Source organism: Carettochelys insculpta, chromosome 18 (assembly GCF_033958435.1).
Source record: "Carettochelys insculpta isolate YL-2023 chromosome 18, ASM3395843v1, whole genome shotgun sequence".
NCBI classification, from domain to species: domain Eukaryota; kingdom Metazoa; phylum Chordata; order Testudines; family Carettochelyidae; genus Carettochelys; species Carettochelys insculpta.
In genome coordinates, this window is record NC_134154.1 from 12,438,735 (window position 1) to 12,458,572 (window position 19,838).

The following is a 19,838-nucleotide window of genomic DNA, read 5'->3' on the forward strand; positions in this document are numbered from 1 at the left end:
TGATATCTGCTCTCACTACTAGAGAGCACTGCCTATGTCCTTGTCCAAAAGAGCACCTTGACAGTAGAAAACTATTAGTGTGTGTTTGGATTTAAGAAACAATGTAACAAAAATTTTCTGAAATAAATCAAATTTAAAAAGTTTCTACTTTTGAAAATTATATTGTACATTTTAAGACAGATCAGAGACAGGAAAAACTTAGTTGTGGGTGGCCTAATAAAACTTGGTGTTTGGTTTTTCGGAAGAAGCATGGTGATGCTAGAATGGATAATTCTAATGACAGTGCTCAATACTACAAGTAATGATAATATAATTCTATTTTTTTAAAAAATGACTTCTCTCAGAATTATGTTCTATGTGCCCTGCAGAAAGTGACTCACATTCACTAGCCTCATGAGAGGTGGGTGACAGGAATGTGCCTGGAGTTATCGTCTGAAGCAATGCTGATAAATCTTTTGAAGATGGTTGAAGCTTCCAACTGTCCAGTTAATGTAAAGTATTACTTAATTTTTGTAATAGATAGGCTCATGGGATCAAACCAAGATTTGGTTAACTTGTGGGGAAAAAAAAAGAAAAGAAAAATCTGAAGAGGACAGACTACCTAGTCTGGGAAATTTAAAGATTATTAGGCTTCCTTTGATCTCCCATACAGTACATTACTAAGCATTTCTGCATCCCTGTATCATGAGTCCTAGCAACAAGCTTAATAAACTGATGATCAGAAAACGACTGACATTGAAATATCCCTTGAAAACTTGCATTAGTTACAGAATCTGGCATTTCAAATTTAGGCCATTATTCTACCACAAACAAATGTAAAATGGTAAAAGCCATAACAGGAGTGAAAGGTTTCCTTAATTTGAATGCTAAGAATCCATTTGCATTCAATATGCAGACAGGACAAAAGAGTAACATTGGTTGAGCTTAAAAATATTATTCAAAAGTTCTTTATGCAGTTCATGTTTATTGAATAAGTGTTTTTTATTTTTAAGAGAGCAATATAAAAGAAGAATCAAATTATCTTTTTTCAAAAAAAACAATCTTATGTTTGCGCTGGATCCCATTCTATAGGAACTAATAGCTCTTTTCCTTGTTTTATTATTGCTAAAATTTTGGCTTTTTTAAATTTATACACATGCGCCACACAAATGCCTACTATATTAATTTAGGCAGCACTCAAATACGTAGTCTACCTGTTTTTGAAAACATATGTATCAATGTTTTCTTGTTTTAGCTTATTACCAAAGAACTTGGACAATCACAGATTTATGCACAATACCATCTATTAAACCACATCCTTTTTAGAATCTGGGAGTGAAATCTGGTACTATGCTCTGTTGTTTTTGTGCTCTTAAATCCCATTGTTTGGTAATAAATTCAAACAACCCCTATAAGTCAACTAAAACTATAGTAAAAGAATGAAAGTTCACTACTTAAGGAAATTCCACATTATGGATCAAAATTCCTAAATGGGTATTATGGGACACAATATGGAGGCATTAAGGTAGTCTCCATTTTTACACTGATCTTTAGCTATACATCCTGGCTTTTAAAAGAAATTTAAAAGTATGTGAAACAGAGGTCAGAGGACTTTCTAACATCTGTTTTGACTTTTTTTAACACCCACCCACCTTCTTTTCTTTCTGCTTTTAGAAAGGTAAGGCTTTCAGAACACAAGAAGCAGTGCCAGCACAGAGAAGGCAGGAGGCAATAGCTGCCTGAAGATAATCCCTTGAGTAGGGGTCTTCTTCCAGCAGTGGTTTTCATCAATTAATTCTAAATCTTCAACTGCCAACTGCACAGATGTGACATTTAAAGAGAGAGGATCATAAGAGGACCAATACAGTTCCAAGACCAACCTGCACTATTAGCATCTCTATTGTTTTTTCTTCGATGTTTTGCCTAAATGTTGGTTTAAGCAGAATCTTTCTAGCATGGTGCTTGATACAACATATTTAACAAAGAAAATATCATTTTTAATATTAATGCAAAATATATGTGTATGACAAATGCTGGATGTAGATGCACCTTTTCATAAAAATGTACACCTGGTTTTAAAATATTTTGCAAACTGGCAGAACCACTAGCTCTCATAAAAACTTAGTGGTTTGAACATTTCAAAACACTATTTAGTTACAGAAGCACAACAAAGCCCTTAAAAATCAAAAGTGCAAACACACATTGCCAATAAAAACCATTCAAATTTAGTGAGAGTGTGAGATCCAGTAGAGAAGGCATTGAAGTGGGGGTCAACAAATCAGGGGCTCTGCTACTGACCTATTAGGAAGCCATGGGCAAGTCATAGCTTCAAACTCTGCTGCCAAAAGGGAAACTCAGGTTTGATGTGTGCATCTTTCTCCACCACAGGGTTTTGTTATGGCAGGAACAAGTGTGATACAAAACTGGCAATGGAGAGTACATCTCATGTCACCCAGGAGCCGTCTCTCAGGCGAATTAAAGGGTACCATCACCTGGCAAGTTGTGCTAGAGCGCTAAGCATAAGAAAGATGAAAACCCTCAAAAGGTCCTGAAAGAAAATCTACACAACTTAAACAGGATTAAGAGGTTGAGGTTACTGGTGGAGCTAAAAGGAAACCCAAAGTGGCATATGTTAAAGTTTGATAATTGATCATACTCTGAATGAAATTTGCCTAATGGTAGGCACCTGGATTTCTCTTGGAAAAGAACATACGCACTCCTCCTCTCTCAACAGCCCAACATTACCTATCATAATTGCAAATGCAGAAAACCAGTGTTTCTATAAGGAAATATTCACTGCATATCTACAGGGAGTAGAATAAGGACTTCTGTATTTTGGACACACATTTGCTCCCTTCTTTCCTTAGATGGGAAATAGATGCAACTCAGGGTCCATATATACGACCAGCATTTAATGTGATTTCCAGCCCCTCCTACAAACCAGTTGTGTCCTTGACATCTTCAGTGTCAAAAGGCAGGATTAAAAGCCAGAACACAGCCATTTCTCAACTGCCAAGACTCCCTCATGTGGAAGAAGACTCCGTCAATTTGGATTGACTTTATGGCAGTCTTTCAGTTCTCACTGTTGGCGTGAAGGATTTTATTGTATGTGAATATCTATCAAGAGACTTTTAAGACTTTTAGGTTGGTTGGTTGGGTCTGGTCTGGTCGTTTTTAAGTCTCCCTTAGAAAAACAATTGAAGATTGACAGCCCTGTAATTTATATGTTGCTAAATGCAAGAAATATGAAAAACAGCAGAATAATTAGAACCCAGATCAGAATGCAAACAAAAAGGCGTTATAAATATCCCCAAGGTTCAGCTTAAAAGAAATAAATTGGACAGAAAAAACCCTTCTGAATGTGAACAGCTCCCTCCTTCATCAACTTTAGCATAGGCTGATAAAGCACAGAAATGCTACTGTAGCCCCTCAAGGCTTATTTTGACTAAAGCTTAGGAATGCAACATATAAACACTAGACTCCCACATTACACTGTTACAACTTGCATTAACAGTGATTGGACAAAAGCCACATTTTCATGGAAACATCTTACAGGGATAAATCTTCTTTAGGATTTTTAAAAAAAAAAAACTATTTCCTCACATAAATCATGCTCTCAAAATTCAAGAGGTGACTGATATACTGCAAACAACTGCAGATTTGCTTTCTTTTTAAACTGTACTAAGGGTCTCTGTTTATCTGTTGATGTTTAACTGAAGATACAGTGTATTTCTGTATTCCTGGTAGCTGGGAATGGCACCTACCTACATTTTGTTCCAAAATAGCAATTTTAGCTTCCCCAGGAGATACAAATATATTTAGTTCATGAAAACAACTCACTAGAGAAAGTTAAAAATATAAACGTCTTTATTTGGCTATAGAACTTTCAAGCCGTATTTGAATTGTGGAGGCCCAGGCATAAACCAAGACCCCAATGTGCAAGATGTTGTATAAACAGAATAAAAAGACAGTTTCTGTCCCAAAGAGCTTACAATTTAGTAGAGTAGAAACCTCTGTTACTCATTATTTAACCTCCACACAGAACTACACCATAAAGTGTTTACTGTAACTGGCACACTTTAATGCATTGAAATTTTGGAGCTTTCTTCATGAACACATGCATGCTAGTTGCAATATAATTAGCTTGCAGTGTACAAATGAAAGAGTTTTACTAAACTTAATTGGGTACTAGTCAAATTAGTATTTCTAGTTTGAAGTAAACAAAAAGTAAATTAAGAGAATGATAAATATAACCTGGAAAACCTCAACACATTCTTTGACTTGCCATCAAAGTAGTGGTACCAGTTAACAGTAAATGCAAGTAAAAATAAACTGGACTACATTTTACCAGCCTGAAAAAAAATATTTCAAACAAACACAGAAGATTCACAGTGAAAAATAACAATACTGTATTAAATTCTAAGCACTTGATGCCCTCTTGCGGCTCCTCTTTGTAACTGCTAACATGGAAAAAAACTGAATGTTTAGCTTGTTAGAGGAGCAATTTGCTTGTAAATGGTGCTTCTTATGCAAAAATATTTCTGTGACAGTTTCAGAAATAAAGCTACAAAATAGCTTTACAAATTTAAGACAATAGTATTCAGGAAAAAAGTTTCAGAGGTTAAACAGCAATAGCTAGAATGCAAAAGCAGTAATTTAGATCATTATTTTGCCTTACTGTAGCACGGTAAGAATGCAAGTAACAGCACATACAAAAGTCTTACGTTTTTCCAGGGGATTCTTTCAACCAAAATATATCATCACTTGTAATTCCATATTCCAATGCACCTGCAATCTATGAATAAAATATAGATAATTTTGGAGCTGATAGAGCACATTAACAAAGTCAACAAATTAACTTGAGCACTATAAGACAACATTTCCATTAGCTCAGTTCTGATTTTCTACAAAATAAAAAAAAATACAAAGCTAAAAAAGTTACAGAGGTGCTAATACACATTTTACAATTTTTCTGCATTTGATAGCATGCCCAATTTTTTTTAAAGCCACCATATTTTAAGCACCCCTGAAATACCCATTGCTTCTGTTTGGAATCAACCCTGTGGTTTTGATTGTGCCCACTGACTTTCCAGAAAGCTTTGACTTAGATTTGTAGTACTGGTCACCCACATAAACATCAGTGTTATCTACAGATAAAGTAGCTGCAATAGGAAACAAGAGACTGCATTTACTATTGGAACAGTACTTGACACAGATTGGGTGCATTTACTCTAGGAACTTTGATGTTAACTTCAAAGTTAGGCACTACTTCGAAGTACCCAGCAGAGAGTCTACACACATTTCTCCCTTACTTCGAAGTTAACTTTGAAGAAGGGAACTCAACTTCGAAGTCCTTACTCCATCCCCAGGAATGGAGTAGAACCTACTTCGAAGTTTAATTTCAGAGCAGGGTGTGTGTAGATGCTCAACTTTGAAATTATTTTTGTAGGGTAGACACAGTCATTGAAACAAAAGGGGAAAATCTCATAACAGCAGTCAAGTACAGTAAGCACTGCTTATCCAAACCAAGCACAAGACAGGAAGTCTTCTTCTTTTATCAAAAGAAGTGGGAGTGGTACTGTGCTACCCCCCTATTTTAAACACGTTAAAAAAAAAAAAAACCACTGAATGCTTCCAAGAGTAATACTAAGGTAAGTAATCTAAGGGACTAGGCAAGTGTTTAGGTGTGATCCACAAGCTGAAGCTCTACACAACTCGTAACTGTGAAGCTAAGACTGAATTTTTCTATTCAAGTCTACGGAGGTTTTTATACCATACTTAACAATACAGTATGAGTGCATTTCGCTAGTGCAATAAACCCCATGACTATACACCTGTCATGTGTTTGTTCTCTCATTCTCCCCACAAAGGAAGGATCATACAAAGTGGAGTTTCTGGTTTTGGCACTGCTCTCTGTTTATGATAGAGACGACCAGGTTGAAGAAATGTGACCTGCACTTGGAACAAAAGGTGGCAAGGTTTTGGATGGCCCTAAGTCATGAGGGAGTTCATTTCACAGTCTCAGACCACCCCTAGGTAGGCTTTTGCCTCCCACACAGACAAGCTTTACTGTTTTTGTAAAGAGTTCCATTATGCCAGAAGAGTATAGTTGTCTTCATCCATAAGCTTTAGGTGATCTTTTACATATCCTGGTCCCAAGCCATTGAGTACCTTGAAGATACGGACCGACTTTGGACTAGATTCAAAATTCTATGAAAAACCAGTGTAGAGACTGAAGGACAGATATGCTGTGTTCACATAGGACACACACTGGAGTGTTCTGTACTACTAGCTGGAGTTTCTGGCATGCTGAAGGGTTTCATACTCTGGTACATCACCTGATGGTTACCCAGCCAAGTGGTGAAGAAGGCATGAACTACTGACAGCAGGTTTTGTCTGCAAGGATGGGCTGGAGCTTCCTAGCAAAGTGGGAATGGTAGAAAATTACTTATAGATGCTGCTGTGAGATAATTTTGCCTCAGCAAGGAATCCCAGAGCATTCCTAGACTTCAAGCTGAAATGTCTAGTTAGGGGTATGTATCTTCAGCCAACAAAGATTGCAGTTTGTCTGCCAGTTCTTCAGAATACTTTTCTCTGCCCACAAGCTGTGTTTTTTCAACAAACTGTTCTTCATTCAAAAGCTGATCTCATTCAAGCACTGGGCTATCTTGTGACATTGCCTGTATGTGGTGAAGGATAAGTAGATCTGTATATCCTCTGTGGACTGCTGGAACTTTAATCCATGTCATCTGAACATTTCTTTTAGAGATTATATGTAGATATATGTTGAAAAGGAACAGAAAATTGGTTCTAGTGGCGGAGGTGCAGTTCCTCATCAGTACTCATTGTGAGCATTCTTTCAGAAATAATTCTAACCATTTTAGATGTATTATCCTAGAAGCTGGCCACCTCTCTCAGGCAAGAGAACATTCTCATGGTCAACAGTGTTGAATGCTGCAGAGTGGTTCACCAGGAAGAAAATGGATGGCTGTCCTCCATCCAATGACAGCACAAGATCATCCATCAGTGCCACTGAAGCAACTGCCATTTAAGCTGTATCAATAATGTTTGTAATATCAGAGCATCAAAGTCCCAGTATCTCCCCATGATAATGACAGGAAATTGGGAGACAACCCTGACATGCCTTACTGAACAGACATAGATCTTAAGAGCAACTGTTATACAAAATGGTGTTCAATACCACCTCTATAACTCTTATGAAGAAACTCGTTTCTCCTTGCAAGGGCTACAACCATTTTTAGATTTGACTAGGTCAGGCTTTCACCCGTCTTTCATAAATGCATTACACAAAAAAGGATGATGGAATTACACCTGCAGAAAAAAGTCATAATGGGTGATACAGGTATTGCCAGTTAGTTCTGAGAGAAATAAGGTTCAGCAAGATCAGCCTTTGGTAAACAACAGAAAAGGCCTCAGGACAATTAATATGCTATGGATTCATTATCACCAAGTCACTGCTTAGAAATTGTCTCTGGCTGATAGTACCTTCATTTGAGAATAAACCAGTGGCTTATGTGAAATGACTTCAGACATTTCAATTCGGTTTCCAGTGGGCAGGTATTTACCTCTCAAAGTCATGATTACTAAACTAACTGGCATTTTTAGAAGAGTCCCAAGAAATTAAATCACCCTATTCCCTAAAGGCTGTCCTTCCCAATCAAGGTAAATACACATTGTCAAGACAATGTGGGATGAGTGCCCATATTTAATTGTCTGTTGTACAAGATAATTCCAGTTTTAAGAACTTAATCTGGCACCTCTCACTGGCACTAAAAATACTTTTAAAAGAAACAGAACCTGCCTATTGTCCTCCAACTTGAGATGACTGGCCCCAAGACATCTCATGAAACTGGATTACGTGGCATGGGATCCTTTGCACAGCCCCCTGGAAGATTCGACAAAAGCCCTGCATTATTTCTACTTGTTCTGCTCCCTTAGGAGGTTTAAACTGGGCAAAGCTATACCTATAGAGGAGGCTTTTGAGCTCAATGATATTCAGGGTAGTGAAACAGAGCAATGGGTAATGGTCTGATTTTAATAAAATCAATCTCGAATTACCCCATATCACAAAGCCAGAATGATAAGATCCTGAATTGGTCAAAGTTTTGAGCTTACTTGACAAGCAACATTTATGCCTTTAAGTTGATGAACTAATTCAACTTAACTTCAAGAGTTTTATGCTTTAATTTTTTACTGGAAAGCCACATATTACAGTAAAGATGACTGTTCCAGCTTACACAGTTCCAGAAGTTAATAATGTGTGATCTCACCTGCACACTGACATCCTTTGTTAAGCCTTGCAAACGTTTGGTGTGAGCTACAGCAGGGAAAGTAAAGCTACTGTAGATGTTACACAGTAGACGTGACTTACATTCGTAGGGTATTTTGGTCTCCCTCCTGTTGCAATGACGATGTTTTCTGCAGTAATTATAGTCTGCAAATACATATACAAAATTAGGATCATCATGATCAACAGAGTCCTCCAACCAATCTCTGTACAAATCACCAGCTTTATTCTCAGACAACCTTCTTATCTGTCATTAGCTTTTAATTATACACACCTGGGTGATAAGAACTGCAAATAATTGGCATTAGAACAGGCTATTTGTGTAGTTGATGCACCAACCAGCAATATATTAACAAAGGTTGCATTCATCTAAAGCATGCGCACAAACACTCTTCTTATACTCTCCCCACCAGTTTGTCTTTTTTACTATGGGAAGGTTTGCAACTGATCTTATGGATGTTGAATGAAGCCTGAAAAGTTCCTTTTGGATGCAATTGTTGTGTACCAAGAGTTGCTATTTTTCTTCTCTAATTTGGCCCTAAAAAGATAGAGACCATGTGCAAGATTTTCAAAAGTGAAATGATTTTGGGTACCAAAATCAAGACATATTAAGATTAGTCTGATTTTTAGAAAATGCTGATCATCTGCTATTTGAATATCAAGCATACTTAAAGATCCTCAAACATTCACTTGTGTAAAATTATAAAAATGTGCCAAAATTTTCAGATGTTTTGCCAAAAGGTCATAGGTAACTACCAACCATGACCCTCCAGTTAAGTGCTTAAATAGAAACTGTAGTATGTTAACATTAAGAAATATGAATGTAATTTTTTTTTACAGTTTTGTACCTAGAAGAAAAGCAACTCTCTCTCAGATGATGTAGGAGACAGAATGAGTTTTGTCCAGTGGTTGCAGCATGACAGAGTGAAGAGATCTGGGTTCCATCTAAAACCTCTCCCATTGATTGTGGCTATGCCAATATTATGGGACTTTAACCAAGACAATTAACCTTCTTGTGCCTGAGTTTTCTTGTCTGTAAAGTGGAAATGATAATGCAAGCTAACAAGGTCAGGAGTAGGATTTATCATCAATATATTAACATTTATTTAAACACTTGGATATCATAGGCTGGAGAGTGCTTTACAACTGTAAAGTTCTACTAACTTCCATGTGTGGAAAGTTCTGGTTTGATAGCTATCAAATATACTGGATATTAGTTTGTAGTTAATAAGAGACTTGGGGGCTAGAGTTTCCGAACTTCAACCAAGTGATGCTCTAACCATCAGCCACTTAGCTCACCTCTTTACCTGCATTTGTCAAACCACGGATTGTGTGTGCATCCACAAAGCTGCCTGCGAGGTTAAAATACTTCACCTTTCTGTTTAAAAAAATTACACATGCTTAGTGAACAAAAATCAAATGACATACAATCACCTAGCCCACTCTTAAGAACATCACATCTAAAGTGAAAAAGAGGCAGTGAACAGCAGCAAAACAGGAAGTAAATGGAAGAGGAGCATTAGCATGTCCTAGATCTATTTGTGACTTCATCACTGACTTATTATGTGACCTTAGGCAGGTCTATTAAGTAAACTGACACAAAAGTTATCTACTCAATGGGAATAGTATCTATTGTAAAATATATTGTAAGTTTAATGCTTAATCTCCACTGCCCTCTGAGATGACAAGTACCAAATATGTGCATACTTAGGAAAACAAGCTTTGTGACTCCCTGGCCGTGTCTACACTAGCCCCAAACTTCGAAATGGCCACTCAAATGGCCATTTCGAAGTTTACTAATGAAGCGCTGAAATGCATATTCAGCGCTTCATTAGCATGGGGACGGCCGCGGCGCTTCGAAATTGACGCGGCTCCTCCCGACGGGGCTCCTTTTCGAAAGGACCCCGCCTACTTCGAAGCCCCCTTATTCATGGCATTCAACCATATGGCATTCATGGGAATAAGGGGGCTTCGAAGTAGGCGGGGTCCTTTCGAAAAGGAGCCCCGTCGGGAGGAGCCGCGTCAATTTCGAAGCGCCGCGGCCGTCCCCATGCTAATGAAGCGCTGAATATGCATTTCAGCGCTTCATTAGTAAACTTCGAAATGGCCATTTGAGTGGCCATTTCGAAGTTTGGGGCTAGTGTAGACACGGCCCCTTTGAAGTTACCTACGCACCTCCTAACTTACCCATTAAGGAAAAATTGGCAAACAATCTAGACAACTTGTGAAAAGGCCTGAGGGCTGAAACCTGGGGACAGAGTTTTTTTCTGTAGCTCAGCAATGCTATTTACAAGCTCACTATTTGCAACCTCTCTCAAAGGAGCACCATATCTAATCTATTTTATATTCATGTAAATCTTCCTGAGCACCAGAGTGTGTGTTCTCTGAACGTGAAGAACCATCCTATTCACTCACATTCACACATAAAATTAATGCAGTGGTCTTTGCAGAAGTCTCTAGGCACAGTTCCTTCCAAAACTTATCAGTTCTACTTTGAATCAGCCCAGCAGAAAGATTTTTAATCACATTCTTCACTTAAGCTATGTGGCACTCTAGACCTAAATCTCTGGAATGAAAAAACTTGACAGCTTTTGTCTACTGATGTCTCTTAATCACTTTGCACATAAGGAAAAAGTGGCAAACAAGATCACTCATTTTACTGACATTTAAAAACAGATTAATAAAATTTGGAGCATTACAATCCTTGCAAAAATATTACACACACACACCGCCCCCCCCGTTGGAACAGCGAAGATGAGAAAACTGTTTGATTATGTGAGGGAAGATGAAATTTATAGTTTAATTTACTTTTCCTGTAGCTGCACCCTGTGTCCCCAGTTCAAGGATTTGACATAATCTTGAACAGCTTGTGCCATCGTAGACCTATCAAAAAAACCAAGACACAAAGTGTTAAATCATCATAGTAAGGATTCTGAAATGCAGTTAAATATTGATGCACAGGTAATTGATGGAATTAAACACTCACTCACTCTCTCTCTTCCCCCCGGCCTTAAAACTAGCAAGCCTGATTTTTTTCCCCCCAAAGAGTGGCCAAAGTAAGGGTCAAGTGAAATTCAATTCTGTTACTATCTCTGAGTGAAGGTCAATGGGGAAAATGTTGGTAGTTTTGTTACATACATACAGCAAAACACAATACAATATTCTTTACCAGTCATGGTGAACAGGATGGGATATATTCCAGCCATAATGCTGGGCATCTTTAAGGGCACTCCCTAAAAGAGCTGCTTGATGCATGAGCTTTTTAGGAATGCAGCCAACGTTCACACAAGTGCCCCCAAGTCCCCATTTGGTTCCTAAAGAGAAAATACAAAAAACCAGAAAATTTTAAATTAATGCACTGAGTTCGCAAATTACAGACACCACTCACATTTACACAATCTGCTACAGATGTGTTTCTAACTCTGCTCATGGTATTTATGGAAATAACTTTTTTTTAAGTTTAAAATTAGTTCTGAAAAAAAACCTGTCTTACACTGCTCAGTGCACAAAAGATTTAAAGTCCAGCAACTATGTACAATCCCATTCAAACGTGTACATTGCTACCTCCTAGCAAATGAAGAGCCACTTGATTTGACGTTAAGATAATGAACACAAGCTGAATTGCAAGTTACATTTGCCAGCAGTAATGGTTTAACTGAGACAATGATATTGAACTTTATACATGTTCTGCTCCCATTGAAATCAAAAGGAATTATGCTATTGATTTTTAATAGGCAAATGGCTGACTCAAACATTACATTTACAATGCCAAGCACAGCCAAAACTGCACTGGCTGTGTCTACAATAGCTCTCTACTTCAAAGGGAGCATGGTAAGTAGGGTGTTGGGAGATTATTAATGAAGTGCTGCGGTGCATATGCAGCACTTCATTAAACTAATTCTCCCCTGCGGCAACTTCGAAGTGTTAAACTTCAAAGTGCCAGCTCACGTGTAGCCGTGGCTAACCCACCAGTACTTCGAAGTGCCTGGGCAACTTCGAAGTCCCTTTACTCAAGGAGTAAAGTCTTCGAGGAGTAAAGGGACTTCGAAGTACCGGCGAGTTAGCCGTGGCTACATGCGAGCCAGCACTTCGAAGTTTAACACTTGGAAGTTGCCGCGGGAGAGAATTAGCTTAATGAAGTGCTGCATATGCACCACAGCAGTTCATTAATAATCTCCAGACACCCTACTTTCCATACTCCCTTCGAAGTAGGGATCTAGTGTAGACACACCCACCGTGTTTAGAAACAGACCTATTTAAAGACTTGTTTGATATAAAAAGTGATTGTTGTTTACTATCATACCTTTAGGTGAAGGAGTCACATAATCTATAACAGCCACCTTCTTTTGAAACTGAGCAGCTTCAAAACAAAAAACATGGTAAGCAAGCATATTAGCAAAGAGGGAAACACAAGAAGGAAAACCTCATTAATAGTGGTGCAGTTTGGGGGGAAAATACAAGGTTATTAAATGTGTTAAATACAGTTGGTAAGCAGAGGATTTCCCTGACGTTTCCAATACCTGTTTGGATTTTCAACTGTTCTTACCATATATAAACAAGAAAAAAGCAGGAAGGGATACTGTCTACTAAATCATTCGGCTTAATTTAATCCCTTATTTCGTTAATGTTGTGTGTTAAAAAAACCAAATGGCAGTGAAGCCAGAGTTTAAAGAAAGATAAGGGAATAAAAAACTTGTAAGACTGTTCTGTGGTTATCTATGAATGACTCTTTAGATGTAACTGAATCAATGATTTAAGCAAACATTCTTTGTGGGGACTAAATGCTTTAAGAAAACTAACAGAGACAGTAGAGAGATAACCAACATTGTAATAACGTAAACAAAAAATTAATCTTATTTCTTTGCAGCGCCAAACCTTCTTTTGCACAGGCAAGGCCTCCAGAACCTCCACCAATCACCAGAAGATCATACTCATTCTTCCCTATGAAAAGAACATTTATAAAAGAAGAAATGAGAAAGATGGCAGAGGTAGATGAGGTGTCACATGTGGGGTTTTTTTTAATTAAAACATTATATCCTATCAACACTGCATAACACTTCACTGTATTTGTAGCTGTGTTAGTCTGTATTCTAACAAAACAAACAAGCAGTCACATAGCACTTTAAAGGCAAACAAAATAATTTATTAGGTGATGAGCTTTTCTGGGGCAGACCCACTCTGCAAAACTGAAGAAGTAGGTCTGCCTCACGAAAGCACATCACCTAATAAATTATTTTGTTCATCTTTAAAGTGCTACAAGACTCTTTGTTTGTTTCATACCCACTAACACATTCTACCCTCCAAAACAACCCCGTGCTAGTGCATGATAAACTAACCAGTTTGCTCTCAAAAATTAAATGAAAAGCAAAATACAAACAAACCACAAAAGGTGATCATTAAATTTGATATTGTACTTACACTGTCCACCAAAAAGTCATAATGACTCTCAGGCTGGTCTACACTTGCCCCAAACTTCGAAGGGGGCATGTTAATCAGGGTGACAGGAGATTGCTAATGAAGTGCTGCGGCAACATCGAAACTTCAAACTTTGAGGAAGAAAGGGATTTTGAAGTAGTGTGGGCACTTCAAAGTGCCTGCAGCTATACACATGCCGGCACTTCTAAGTTTGAAGCTTCAAAGTTGCTGTGGGGGAGAATTAGCCTCATGAAGTGCTGCGTATTCACAGCAGCACTGCATTAGTAATCTCCTGTCGCCCAAAGTTGGGGGCAAGCGTAGACAAGCCCTCACTTACTAGAATTAGTAGATTATAACTGGAAGTCTAATGCATATTTTAATTGATGAGAGTGTAAGAGGTCCTGTATTGTGGCTGAAGTTTCCATGTATGCACTCTCAAAAGCTAAGAGTCTTATAACACTTTAGTTGAAAAAAAAAGTTGTTGCTAAGGTAGAATACACCAAAGTATTTAATATTTGTTCTCAACCAAGTAAAACTGGCAATCTACTTTGCAAACTAGTGGTCTGAAATCACCAAGGGTGTTTTCACAAATATTTTTAATCTACAGAAATATACAAAGATCAAAACCAAGTGATTTCTATCAAATACAGCCAAACCACTTGATTTCTAACTGCCTGATTTTTTTTCAAGCTACCGAGGGCTACTGATTTGACTACAAATCAGTAAGAAGTGATAGTACTAAACAACTTGCAGGCCATGAGCAAATCATATTCTCAGGCCCTCTTAAGCCTGGGGAGAGGTTTCTTGGCTGAGGTGTACATTTCAGAACAGAGAGAGATGATTGAATATAGACCAGGGTTGGGCAAAAAAATCACACCCGGGGGTCAATTCCAGCCCCTCCACAAGCATTCCTCTCCAGCCTGCTCAGCGGATTAGCAGATCATGCATAATTACTGCCAGCAGCATGTGTTTAGCTGCCCTTCCCCACCCATTGTTCCATCTGAGCCAAACTGCTGCTAGGATTATCCTGCTAGCTGTGCAGATGAGAATGGAGTGGAGGAAAGAGGGTAGTGCTGAAGTCAAGGTATTCCCCTGTCCCTGTACCTCTTCTCTGCACAGCAGGGATCAGGTAGAGGGAGACATACAGCAAAGCTGCTCCACTTTGAAGCATGGAAAGGAAGAGATGACAGAGCAGGACAAATTTCCTGTGCGGAGCGGGGCTTCTCTCAGAAACTTAACCAGCAGCAGCCAGGCCATACACTCACACATATACAGTCTGTGCCCCACACACATCGCCACTATCCCATATACACTGCAGCACACAATCTGGGTCACAAAGTCTGTCTCTCTCACAGTGTTACTCTGTCAGACACTGGCTTTTGTCTCTCTCTGTAGCACCCAACCCTTCTGCCCAAGACCCTGCCACTGCCAGGGGGCCAGCACCAGCCATGACCACTACCAGCACTGGTGGCATGGCCCCTCTGCAGGAATGACCACTCACCCCTTGGCCCAGGCCCACCCAGCTCCTATCGTATGATGGGGCAGCTTAAACACTGGTTAGCTGCCTGCAGAGGGGTCACTGGCAGCCCATTGAGGGGCGGGGTGTCAAGCTGGGAAGGGCACAGAGCCCTGTATCCCGCCTCCCAACATTTCCAGGGGAGGGGGCCACCTCCCCTCCCCCCCCCCACCTAGAACCAGGCGCCCCCTCCCCCAGGAAGCCCTCAGTCACCTCCCCCGGCGGCCACAGCTGCTGCCCCCCCGTCCAAGGCAGGCTGGGGAGCCCGCCCCTCCTCCCAGCAGCAGCTCCCCCAACAGGGAGACCCCCTCCCATCCCCCCCGCAGCAGCCCGCCAGGAGACACAAGGGCGACGCCATCTCCGGCCGCCGCCAGGACAGAGTAACCGGCAAGGGGATGGGGGTCCGTCGCACCTGACAGTACCCGAGCCGTACAGCAAAGCACAGGCTTCCACTGGAAGCGCTTCCGGCCACACCACAGCGCCGCCATGTTGTACGGCAGAAATGAGCGCGGCGACCCCTGCTCAGAAGGCCCCTAAAGCTCCGGACTGTCCTGGACAGTGCCTGATGGAATGGCAGGGAGAGGCCGCGCTTTCTAGCACCACTTCCCGGAGGCGGCGGCTGCGGGCTCCTTAGCAAGGCAGTAGGTTAGTTCGGGGGCTGCGCGACTCAAGCGGCGAGCAGCGGCCGTGGGGAAAACACCACCCGCAGTGCAAGCTGAACGCGGTGTTGGGCGACCCTGAATGGTTCTAGGCAAAGGGAGGGGGTGGGGTTCGAGATCCGATGTCAGAGGTGCGGTGCCCTTGGTCAAGTCACTTAGTCTCGGTGTGCCCTGGGTAGTAGCGTTGGCCAAGGGGGTGGGGCTCAGGTCCTACAGGAAACGTCACCCCAAAACTCCACCTTCATGAACTAACGGTTTCATTGTTGATCTCTCCCTCACCCCCCAGTGTTGTGCGTGTATGTTTGCAGTAGTCTCACACCAACTCAGCTTTAACGCGGGGGAATGGTTATTTAAACAGGCCCTCTGGCAATAGAGGAGTTGACTTTCTGTTTCAGTGAGCAGAGTTTTTTGGAATTGGCCCATGTGCCTTAGCAAGCCCCCAACTACAGAAATGGTGGGAAGGTCACTACAAAAGGGGGTCAGATTATTTTTTTAATAAGCATCACAAACAGTTGAGCAAAGAATACCTTTTAAGAACCAAACTAATTTTTCCAACTATTCGCATCTGACATTGTGGGCGTGACTGTAGCTGTGGAGAACTGGGGCATCTGCACTAGTGCAAATGAATGACTGCAACAGTTACTGAAATCTGAGCATGCCTTCTCAAAGATGAGCCCATCTTTCCTCCTAATCATCCCCCTGGCACTACTCTTGGGTTACCAGGGGGCCCTGCCCAGCCACACAAGCAAAGGCGGAGTTTCTTAAACTTTTTGAGACCCCAGTACACAAAACAATAATACCTTTTTATGTAGACTACCTATGAAATTTATTTTAAAAAAGGTGTTACACAAAAAACAAAGAGCAACATAAACAGCCAAAATGAGGTAATTTAATCAGGTAACACACTAATGAAGAAGGAACATCATATCTGCTTCTAATGACAGAAAATATGTACTTTGAATTATTTTTCCCAAATGCTCGTGGCACACCTGTGAATTGTTCGTGGAAGGGTTCTGTGATCCTCTGATAAAACTTGCTATAGAAATGCAAAACAGTCATCAGTCAAAGTTTATGTCAGAGGGATAAGAGAATTTCTAGTCATTCAAAACTTCTTACTATTGCCCAGTACCATGGCATAACTATAGACTAATGTGTCACGAGATTGAAATCTACATACTTTGGTGATTCATTTTTTTGCAAATACTAAGGTAGACAGGTCTGTTCTTGGGACTTTTGGCCCCTGCCCCTTTGGAGGTGAAGCTCCGAGAAGAGACCATCTTTAATTATTCCCTAGTGCCTCCTTAAGTTAGTTCAGGAACAGCACCAATTGGCTCATATGAGAACTTCATCCAGCCATCTTGTGCTTGAACAGAGGTCAGTCCCACGCAGGGCTGAGGGCTTACTGGTGAGCAGGGCAGAGGCAGAGGCAGGATGAAAGGGAACTAAAATTGGAGAAAAGTAAGATTTGAGAGACTAAAGACACTACCTAAGGTGGCTAGAAATGCTCTGCATACATAATAAATTTCTTTGTGTGTTATAATTGTTTCATAACCCATGAAATGAAAACTGCAACATTTTGATAAGAAAATTGACAAGTTGTCTGGTATCAGGATAAAGACCTTGGTACATTGCCTGTTGCATACCATGTAAGTGAAGTGCACAAAACTGAAGAGAAGCGTTCAATATGTACAAAATACGGGGAAGTTCTCCTTGCTGTGGATTTATCATCATGGTTCTTTTCCATGGAAAAGCGTTGTTACATTGTTACATTATTTCACTAGTAGGAAAAGAGTTTAAAGTGGCAAGATACTGCCGACAGCCTTATACATCTGACGAAGTGGGTCTTTGCCCACGAAATCTTATGCTCCAAAATATGTTAGTCTAGAAGGTGCCACAGGACTTGTTGTTTGTGAAGATACAGGCTAAATACACTATGAAAATGGTAAAAAGAATGGCAATGCATGAGGTTTCAGAAATACTTTTCAATAAACTCAACAAGAAACCAACCCATACATTTAACCTCTTTTTTGAAGGGTAAAGGGAGTAAATTTTGTGCAGCAAAGGGACTTTGAAGTTGCCCTGGCACTTCGAAGTACTGGCGGGTACGCCGCGGCTAGACGCATGCTGGTACTTCAAATTTGCCGCGGGGGAGAATTTGCTTAATGAAGTGCTACCTATGCACGGCAGCACTTCATTAGTAAACTCCCAACACCCTACTTACCATCCTTCCTTCGAAGGAAGGTGGTAGTGTAGAAACAGCCTACGTGTAGGACAATAAGAGTGCTTCTAAGGAAAAGACTCATTTGGGGATTAAAATTTCAGGACACTTTTAAAAGTCTGTGCCTCTTTGTAATGAGGGTTTGTATGTTTGTGTTTTTCAATACAACTTTTAAAGTCTCCTTCATGGAGAGAACCTGTTTGAGATGCACATCGTGAAAAATATTTTTGTAGCTTTGATTGGTATTCTGCTGTGTGTGGTTGTAGTGGTGTTGGTCCCAGGATATTAGAGAGACAAGATGAGTAAAGTACTTCTCTTTTATTGGACCAACTTCTGAAGCAATCTTTTGTTCTTATGCTTGCAAGCCTGAAGAAGTGTTTTATGAAAATTTCTCTGTCACCCCCTGAAGCTGGTCCCCTAAAAATATTAACCACAGACACCTTCTCTCTCTGATACATACAACACCTTATCTCAATTTTCCTGATTTTTTGTCTCTATTCTGTTTATATCTAAGTAATGCTTTCCAATTGTACTACAGGTTGAAATTCATCTGGCACTCTCTTGTCTAGCAACTTCCCTTGTCCAGCAGGACCACAGAGGTTGCTAGACAGAGAGCACCTGAAGAGAGTTCCAGCTGCACAACTGCAGCAGAGTCCTGCTGGTGACAGGGAGCCCTGCTGGCAGCCCACTCCGGGAGTCAGCGGGGCAGCCGTAGGGTGGGGAGCCAGGCCTTGGAGCCCCACTGTGGGCAGAGCAGCTGGGGTTGGGAGCCCTGCCAGGGCAGGGAGCTCAGATGGGGGAGCCCCACAGCGGGAGCCAGCTGGGGATCGCGGCTGAGGCATGGACCATGCCAGCATTCCTTCAGTGGTGAGGAACCTGGTTGAGTCTGGGGAGCTCTGCAGCAGTGGGGAGCCAAGCTAGGGCAGGAAGCTCAGGCCAGAAGAGCCCCACTGCCCCTCAGCAGGCAGGTGGCTGGGGAGCCCAGCTGGAGCATGGACCCTGCCGGCAGACCTACAGAAGTAGGGAGCCTGGCCAGGCAGGTCCCCTCCCCCCACCCACAGCCCTGCAACAAGGAAGCCATCTGGTGAGCTTGACCAGGGTGGAGGATCCCTGTACTCCTGCAACACTAAGGAGCCCATCTGGGGCACAGGAGCCCAGCTGGGGTATGAGCCTGCTGGCCTCCCCATGGCAGTGGGGAGCCTGGCTGGGTGGGGGGGCCCCACAGTCCTGCTGCCAGGGGAGCCCAGCTGGGGCATGGACTCCACTGGCAGCCCAGCACTGGGAGTCCTGTGGGGTGCCCTAACTGGCAGCCTGGTGGCAGGGAGCTGGAGTGGAGCACAGCAGACACCCTGGGGACAGGTGACCAGGAGGGGAGCCCAGCTGGCAGCCTGTTGTTCTCCCCTTCCCCCGGGCAGCCAGGAGGCCTGACCGCCCCTGATCCAGCAAAACTGGTTCGGGACCAATCAGGTCCCAAGGATGCTGGACGAAGGGAGGTACAACCTGTAACTAGAAAGAGAAGAGCAGCCAAACTGGGTAGCTACTATTTTTAAAATTTCCTACACTATTATTTTGTTTTGAAAGAAAAGGGGTGAATTAAAACAATTGTATCTTACTGCAATTGTATAGAATGTCCTACTAGTGTGTGGATGGAACTGGGTTCATCGGTTGAGCTAAACATCTTTCTATAGAGGACTTACTGTTGCTTTAAACAATGTTACTTTCTGTAGTCACTTGACTGTATGG

General features: G+C 41.3%; 2 protein-coding genes across 2 annotated transcripts in view; one reads left to right on the plus strand and one right to left on the minus strand.

Moving 5' to 3' along the window:
• TXNRD2 (thioredoxin reductase 2) overlaps positions 1-15,843 on the minus strand; it is a 55,712-nt gene extending 39,869 nt beyond the window's left edge. Inside the window, exons 1-8 of the mRNA XM_075012907.1 lie at positions 15,631-15,843; positions 13,163-13,228; positions 12,591-12,647; positions 11,457-11,601; positions 11,096-11,170; positions 9,587-9,665; positions 8,372-8,434; positions 4,704-4,774 (exon numbers count right to left, since the gene is read on the minus strand). Of these exons, the coding sequence (XP_074869008.1) occupies positions 4,704-4,774; positions 8,372-8,434; positions 9,587-9,665; positions 11,096-11,170; positions 11,457-11,601; positions 12,591-12,647; positions 13,163-13,228; positions 15,631-15,706 (632 nt within the window). The 5' untranslated portion in view covers positions 15,707-15,843. The remainder of the gene's footprint in view (positions 1-4,703; positions 4,775-8,371; positions 8,435-9,586; positions 9,666-11,095; positions 11,171-11,456; positions 11,602-12,590; positions 12,648-13,162; positions 13,229-15,630) is intronic.
• The window catches only part of COMT (catechol-O-methyltransferase), a 61,274-nt gene continuing 57,163 nt past the window's right edge, over positions 15,728-19,838 (plus strand). Inside the window, exon 1 of the mRNA XM_075012915.1 lies at positions 15,728-15,863. The gene's annotated coding sequence lies outside the window, so the exon portion shown is untranslated. The remainder of the gene's footprint in view (positions 15,864-19,838) is intronic.